Source organism: Mytilus edulis, chromosome 5, assembly GCF_963676685.1.
Source record: "Mytilus edulis chromosome 5, xbMytEdul2.2, whole genome shotgun sequence".
Taxonomy (NCBI): Eukaryota; Metazoa; Mollusca; class Bivalvia; order Mytilida; family Mytilidae; genus Mytilus; species Mytilus edulis.
This window is the reverse complement of record NC_092348.1, coordinates 14,059,833-14,068,634: the sequence shown is the minus strand read 5'-3', so window position 1 is coordinate 14,068,634 and position 8,802 is coordinate 14,059,833. Positions and strand designations below refer to the sequence as shown.

At 33.0% G+C, this 8,802-nt stretch overlaps 1 protein-coding gene across 1 annotated transcript; it reads right to left on the bottom strand.

Annotated features, from left to right (window-relative positions):
* Positions 1-345: 345 nt before the first annotated feature.
* Positions 346-4,718, bottom strand: LOC139523042 (heat shock 70 kDa protein 12B-like). The gene is made up of 5 exons (XM_071316792.1): positions 4,351-4,718; positions 3,095-3,414; positions 2,392-2,610; positions 1,848-2,001; positions 346-1,535 (listed from the first exon to the last, which is right to left on the bottom strand). The coding sequence occupies exons 2-5, from the start codon at positions 3,401-3,403 to the stop codon at positions 484-486; spliced, it is 1,734 nt and encodes a 577-aa protein (XP_071172893.1). The 5' UTR covers positions 3,404-3,414; positions 4,351-4,718; the 3' UTR covers positions 346-483.
* Positions 4,719-8,802: the final 4,084 nt, after the last annotated feature.

The following is an 8,802-nucleotide window of genomic DNA, read 5'->3' as shown; positions in this document are numbered from 1 at the left end:
GGACTTTTGATTTTGCCTTTTGATTTTTGATTTTCCTTTTTGAATTTTCCTCGGAGTTCAGTATTTTTGTGTTTTTACTATCTCATATATGGGTCTCAGTATTGAGATATTACGTTTGCTTTATGAATTTGTTTGTGCATAATTTTGGGAGTGCTCGAATTATACTATATTATTTTATCAAAGAGTTTCTAGTGTTGTTCAATAGTTATTGAATTTTAATCCAGATTTTCCTTCATTAATTCACATGCTACAAATAAGAGAATAAGCCACTTAATAATTTACCAGAAGTCAGGTTTTTGCTGAACCATTGGATGTTCTAGCGATATTTGAGAAATAACTTAAAGGTTTGTATCCTTTTCATGTATAATTAACAAAATAATAAGAAAATGGAAGAATTTGATACACCTTGGTTATGATCACATTAGTATTCATGAATTATTAATGTTTACAAAAGGAAGGAAGAATCCAAGAAACATGTTGAAATCATAACTTGAATTTTGCCTTGCATGGTGTTAAGGACGGAATTTCCACTGCAGTAACACTTAGTTCAGTATTTCCAAAGTGAAACTCCACTGCAAGTTGGTGTTCTGAGGGGGATGGGTTGGGCACAACAACGTCCAATTCGCCAAGAAGAGTACACCCATCATCATCCACATATTTTGGGTCTTCGAGTGATGTGCAGTACACATGCAACCCCATTTCTGCTTGAAAGGGCGTAGTCGTGTTATAAACCTGCATGATCTTTTGACCTGCTAGAACAGACGTGTCTGCTTTCATGAAACTACTAAAAACATTATTACAATGCGGAACATTTCCCATTCTAATTTTTCTTCTTTCATCGTGTTTTTCTGGATCGAATTTCGGCGTGACACTTACTCCGTATGTATATCTTGCAATACGGGAAGAAATAAAATCCGGTCTGTGACCAAACAACACAGCTCCTTTCAGAACGGAAATACCAGAATCTTCTGGTACGATTACTCTTGTGTTCGGAAATGCTTTTCGGATTGCCTCTTGTATCATTGGCGATTCGGAAAATCCACCCACAAGCAGAAAAATGTCAACATCGCCTGATTCTTTCTTTCGAAGCACGTCCTTGACATGCGCAATGATGTTATCGATTGTCGGTTTGTAAAGCGATTTCATAAATTCAGCATCAAAACGTATCTTGTCGCCGAGAATAGATAACTTGTCTGCGAGTGTTGATGCCTTTACTGTTTTTGGAAAATCTTCGTCCAAATTTTCCTTACATATTTGATCCAAAACAACGTATGGAACTGTAAAATTAACTTTCCCCGATGTGCTATTTTTAATAGTTCGTTTCAATGTCTCAAACTCTCTAAATAGATCCATATAAGACGATGTATACTCTTTCTGTAGTTTTCTCATTACTGGACCACCAAGAATTTTCACAAATGTTTGGAAGAATGCATTGTCAACTGATGTCCCTCCACAGGCATCTCCCGAAGCTTTACATAATTCCTTCAGTCTGGTTCCATCAAGTTTTTCATGGACAGTTATATCAGCAGTACCACCTTTATAAAATAAATTAAACTTATGGTAATAATTTAATGAAAAATTGTGAAAAACTGTACAGGAATAGATCCAAACTCCCAATGCATGGTGAATTGCAAATTCAAATCATACAACTAAGAACCTAAAAATCAGACAATATTTGCTTTAACCACAAGTCAAAGACATGTATGTAATGCATTCTTTAAACGTTATTGATATAAAATAACAAAAAAATTATGAAAACAGTTTCCAATTCGTATTGCCGGCACGTTAATACATAACTGATCGTTGTATATTTACTTTTGATACATATTTCATAAATAAAAACGTACCGCCTAAATCAATAATCATGAATTTTGTTCCTTTCATAGCCATTGTAAATCCAATTCTAGCACCTTGGAGTTTCTCTATAGGAAGATGTTGACAATATATAGATGCGGCCTCTGGTTCCAAAGCTATTAATAGTCGTTCTCCTGGTATTTCAGCCTGTAATTACAGTACTAATTAAATAGCTATTTACAATGCCTTGTAAATCGTTCATTATCTATATTATACATTAATATGTAATGAATCAATTGTTATGAATTTTAAAGTTTTCCGTTAAAGTTTTAAGTGCAATCAGCCACAGCAGACACTGCAGTAAAATTTATGTACAAAACAAAATCCGCACAAATTGCGACCTATCTTTGATAGTAGTTTACAAGACCATGAGGGGAAACTCACTTACGAGCACAACTGAGTTGGCTGCCTACGGACGCATTAAATCTAAAAATTGTTCACTAACTACATAACAGATTAAAAGATAAATGTATCTCACAATTTCAAGGAATACAAATTAACACACTAGAACAACACACAGATATATTTTGATAATACCTTTTCAGCACTGGCACGCATGAACTGCTTAGCTGAATCCGACCAAATTGCGGGTACTGTAAGAACCCATTTTATTTCATCAACCTTGAGTCCAGTTCCTTGTTTCTCAAGTTCCTCGAGCAACTGGTCTTTTAATGCTCTGATTGACAGAGAGAAAACTTCAATTGCTGGTAATGCTCTTCCAGTTATATCTTCCACAGCCATGTCGCTGGTAATGTGCTAAAAAGAGTAATCAACTTAAAAACAATTAAATATTTGTTTATATCCCAGGCGCGGATTCAGGGTTCGACATTTTTAGGGGAGTGGTGACATGAAAATTAGGATTTAGATGACCTTATATTGACACCAAATTAGCTGTATTTTTATCTGGATTTCATATTTTTTCTTATTTAATGGAGAGTTTGCTAGATGCGTCCCAATTAAATATATATATGCTGGATTTTATTAGAATAATTCACTAATATAAAACCTACAAGCATACAATTACAAAAATCTTTATAAAAAAACATTGTCATCCAAGGAAACTAAATCATTCCGTTATTAATATAAAAGACCTAAAGTTCAATCATTAATTTATCAACCGCCAGAATAAGTTCATCAATTTTACCTTATTATTATAGAGTGTCATCTTATTTGTATAAATGACCTTAGGTTCAACCATTAATTAATCAATCGTAGGAATAATTAAGTTCATCAATTTTACCTTATTATTATGAAGTTTCATTTTAAATCTGTAGAAATAATAATATTTGTCCTGATCTCCGTCCATTGCCAAGTTAGCGTATTCATTTTCTGCCTCATATCCAAACGATACAAACTTTTTATTGTTGTCTAGCAGTAAACATGTCGGTGTTTTCAATGACAAAAGCTGCCGACCACCGGCATTCCAAGCCTGGTTTGCATGGATTTTCAGAGGGTCTTTCTCGTAAGTGTGTCGTAGTGAAAATGCGTAGCCAGAATAAGTGGTGCCAAAATCTATTGCTGCGACCAACATAGTCTTGTCTGAAGCCATATTGTATATACCTAGAAATAAAAACAAGATAGAATTATAAAAAATAAATGAAAGCTGTTGTATTATCTTACTCGTGCTGTCGGTTTGCTGTCTATTGAACTAGTATGTTATAGTTATACTAATTTTCTGAACTGTCTGGTTTCATTATACATTCGTCTTCTTTGAAGTAAAAGATGGGGGCAGTCTCTCCAAAAACTAGTTCAACTTCAGTCTCTGTATTGTCATATGAATGTCCACAGTGAGTTTGAGTAATTATATGTTAAAGTTTTAATAAAATTTTATTTTTAGGAATTATTTAGTCTGTATTAATTGAAACCCATCTATACTTGTCTACAAAATTGTGATTTAGAGCATTGGGTTATCCATGATATTTAGACCGTACGTTGACCTCTATTTGATATATTTTTATGTTTATAAAAACAAATTATTTAGATGATGTGTAAAATGTTTCAAGTCGATATTTTAATGCATGACGTTGAGTTATATATGTAATAAATGAAGTAAGCTTAGATTTGGCCTTCAAATAAACAAATATTTTAAATATTCAATTAATACATTTTTTTTATGCAGTTTTGAATTTGAATGGCTAATCAAACGCATCTATAAAACGATATAATATTGCTTTTGATGAAAAAAAAAAGGTTTGAAATTTTGATTTCATATCTACCAATCGATAATAGAACCTTACAAAACACAATCGTTGCCAATGACACACATATAAAGGGAAGTTTTATACAAAGGCAACCCTAGTTATACTTTAAGGGATGTCTACACATTTTAGACGTAAACTGAAAGTACCAAGTGTCAATACTGTCATATCCAACTTATTTTGTACGTTATTATATGTTGACTGCCAATAATTAGCGTTGGTTATACTAATAAGTTGAATATGTAAATGTTAATTGAGGCAATGAACAAGAAAAACAATCCGACTGTATTAAACCTACCTTAACTTGTTTACAGTTAAACAGGAAGTAAAATACCCGTTTCATAGTTGATTTACTTTATCATTGTTATGTGACGACTGACTGATCGAATATAAACATAGATGATAGATACAAGGGTGACTGAATTTAATAGATATCATATTGCCTCCTAGACAATAACAACATATAAGTTGTTATTTCATGTACTTTTTTTTACAAATGTTTTTGATGATTTTTTTCTTCAAATTAACAATATCATAACATTCATTCCATGATATCACAAAGTATATCGGTTTTTAGATATTCTGAAAATAACCGTGCAATATGCTTTTTGTTATTCTCCGTTTTCTATCTACCTTCGTAAATACAGTTTAATATGTGACTATCCCTGAGGGCCCTCATGGGGTTTTTGATTATGTGATTACTTGGCCGTTTTTTTAATGATTATTTGATTATTAAGCCAAATATTTCATGATTATTTGATTACCTAGGACTGTATTTTTAGTTTATGATTATTTGATTACTAAAGATAAGCAAATATTTAATGATTATGTGATTATATTGGCAAAAAAATGGTGATTATGTGATTACTAGGACCCCCCCATGAGGGGCCTCATCCCTGAACGAGTCAAATAAGTTCAAATATAAGAAATTATTAGTAAGAATAAATATGTACTGCGATACAGTTATCAATGCTTACGTTTTAGTGAGGCCCCTCAAGGGTTTGTCAAAGTAATCAAATTATTACAGCAGCCGAAGTGGGCTTTGAACTATATTGTTCAGTAACTGCTTGTCTTATAATAGATTAATTGGTGTTTTATGTTTTTTGTGTGTCTTTTTTCAGTCAAGTTTGTTCATGATGTCAACCAGACGAGTCAAATCCATTTCCAACTTTGTTTTTACAGTGTGTATCTGTATCTGTATCTGTATCCTTATGGGTACGTCGTAGCTACCAATTCTTTTTTACAACGGGAGTGAAGATGCCGGCCGTCGTTTTACTGACGTTTCGCGAGAACAGATTTAAAGCTCTCTGCACTTGTTGCGCGAACAATAGTGTCTTCTAGGTGGTTCCAGTTTATTATTGTGGACAAAAAGATTGAATTTGAATGTTGCGGTGTTTTACTGATAGGAATGTCAAAACACAAAGTATTGTTCCTTACTTGTTTTTCAACTATGTTAGTTGCTTGATAATTGTCAAACTTTTATTAAAGCTGTGATTGTTCGTCTTGCTGCTGATTTGAGGAAGTCGTCTGGATCAATAAGGTTTTGGCTTCTGCGTCTCAGTTGTAATTCCTGTAGCTCTAATTTTGTAAGCATGTTTGTTATGCAGGTATAATTTCTAGTTCTGTAATCGCCTGTTATTAAGCGTGCTGCTTGGCGTTGTATTCGTTGCAGCTTGTTTGATTCTGCTAGAGGTCCCATACTGTTGATGCATATTCCATTGTTGATCCTACTAGAGAAATGTAAGCAGTGCTCTTACATTCCTTTTGAAAGTAACGTAAATTCCTTCAGGGGATTCCTAGGGTTGAATTTGCCTTTTTCAACGGGTAGTGGAAGGGTATACTCTTAAAAAAACGTTGAATTATACACATTCTTTTTGTGACTGTCTCAAATTAGGAGCCTTTAATTGTCATTGATTGTCGATTTGTTGATTGTAAATAATAATAAATAAGAAAAGCGTATTTCGGTCTCTAGTTTTGTCGTTTGAATTGATTCACATTTTATCTATCTGTGCCTTATGTGTTATTCACTGTGGAAGTAGAACGGACTGAATTCTTCAGTCTGATGGTCCAAGTTGTGTCCTTATGTGATCTTCAATATATCGACCAAATAATACACCAATATTGTCCGTGTGACTGTCTTGGGTTGTCATTTGTATAGTCTGTAAGAGTGGTTTCAAGCCTAGTTTTCCTGTACTCTGGCCCGACTTTTTGTTTTTAAATTGTGTTCCACAGGGTCATATACACAGTTAGTGGCAAGACACATAACAAAAATTCCTGAATAGCCTCAATATTTGGCGGAACATAATGTGTATACATATTTGTAAGTTGTTCCTATATATAACGTGAAATGAATTGAGGTTTTGCATAATATATGTGAATTTATTTTTAACGACAACTCTCAAACGATTTTTAATTTGTATAGTATTTAGAAGGTGTTATCGTAATTTGGAAGATACACAGATAGGGTTTTTTTTTCTAATGAAAACTTCGATAAAAGATGCTCGTAATAATTTTATACTGAAATGTCCATGACTTACGAGTATTTTTTTTTTTGCAATTTTAATAGGAGAAAGGCAAAAACGCTAGCATCTCAATAAATAACTTAAGAAAACGGGGAAGGGCTATCAAAAACCAAAAGTCGAAAGGCAAATACAAGGACAAATTACAAAACAATTGTGCTTGCATCTATGGCAAGCCGTTCTCGTCAAAACTATGTTTAAACCCTTTTTCGAAAAATTTATACACTGAGAATTACAACAAAGCACACCGAGATTTAAAAACTTCAAAACGCACACTGAGAATTGAAAATTACACACTGAGAATTAATAATTACACACTGAGATTTCATAAAGACGCACTGAGATTACAAAAAATGAAAAACGCACACAGAGAATTGAAAATTACACACTGAGATTTCAAAAAGACACACAGTGTGTAATTTCGATTTCTCAGTGTGTTATTTTAGGTTTTTAAATCTCAGTGTATATTTTTTCGAAAAAGGGTTTAAACATAGTTTTGACGAGAACTGCTTGCCATATGCATCAACAAATTACACAAATCACATAAAATCTTTAAAAAATAGATGAGCAATACGACCAAAACTTTGCCAAGATAAATTGTTGATATTTACTTGCTATCTAAAAATGGCGTACATTTGAACTTTTTATATATATAACTGGAAAAAAAATTACTCCTCAGTGCCCCGTTAGTTGACTACATTTTTTGTATCCGTGTTATTTTGATTTAATTTTAAAGTATGATACTTAAGTTTTGTAAATGTATTTGTTAAAATTAAAATTATAAGGTTGTTATTTATTGTCTTGCCAGTGACGAAACTTGCAGTATGCGGGACAAAGGGATCACTATCCGGCGGCGTCGACGTCCACGAAATTTATTCGATATTAAAGCTGAATACTTTCATGAAGTTAGACCTGTTCTTTCTACAACTTGTGTGCAGCTACCTTATATCACGAAGTTTACGTCTGTAATTAATTTGTTCATTGACCTTAACCTCGTTTTTATGGTTCAGCGATGCTTGACAAAAAATTACAGTTTGTGTTTGTCATGTGAATGTTTCACTTTTTATGACAAACAGGATATTCATATTTATTATATATGTTCCTTGCAACGTCTACCTGTCCGTCAGATATGGTTCATCTGACCTCAACCTCCTTGCATGGTTCAATGATTAAGATTACAGTTACACGATTCGGTCCTTTTCTATGATACTATTAGCAGTAGGTCAACACATGTGATGTGTTGAATTATTGAAATGAGGACATCACATAATACAGATATACTCGTAAATAAAATATTTGAAATATTTACCAAATATTAAGAACAGTACATATTCTTCTTCCTGCTAGAACATTAAAGTTGGCAAATATATTGAATTTTGATAATTTGAAATTTTTAAGAGGTTAGAAACTCATCTATATGCATTGAGAAAACATTTCAAATCTAGTTAAGAATGGGTGATACTCTGTTTTTTTTTCATGTGTACAGGTACTCTGAGAAACAAGTTGTCAGTATGCTGAAGTTTCTTATTGACAGAATATTTGTTGAATTTGGAGGTTCATGTTTCTTAAATTGTCGGCATTCCTATTGGAACGAACTGTGCGCCTCTCCTTGCCGACCTATTCTTATTTTCATATGAATCGGAGTTCCTTCAGACACTTGTAAAAGATCAAAGAAGCCGGGTCATTTAATTTCACATTCAGATATATATTGTTCTTTCCATTAAAAGTTCAAACTTTTCTGATTGGGGTCCATTAATTTATCCCCAGAACAAGAAATTAAGGAAACAACAGAAACAGCTTCCTACGCCTAATTTTTAAACTTGTATCTCGAATTTGACATACACAGTCATCTCAGTACCAGAATCTTTGACAAACGAGACGATATAATTTTGAAATTAATTATTTCCCACACCAAAGTAGCAATATACCAGCTTCACCTTCATATAGGATAAACATTTCCCAACTTATTCGGCATTGAAAAGCCTGTAGTTCCTACTCAGTCTTTGTAAAACGTCAACAGTGTCTGATCATAAAGTGGATGAACCAGGAGTATGTCGAAGATCGTCTTGTCCTTTTTCTAAAAAAATATTATCGGAAGGTACCAAGACCTTGTTGATGAATATTCAGTATCAACTTCACTAATAATACATGATGGTCTTGAAGTATAGATTCTGGATACTGACGTTATTTACCATCTAAATAATGTGTTTTTATATTCTTTTATTGTCTTC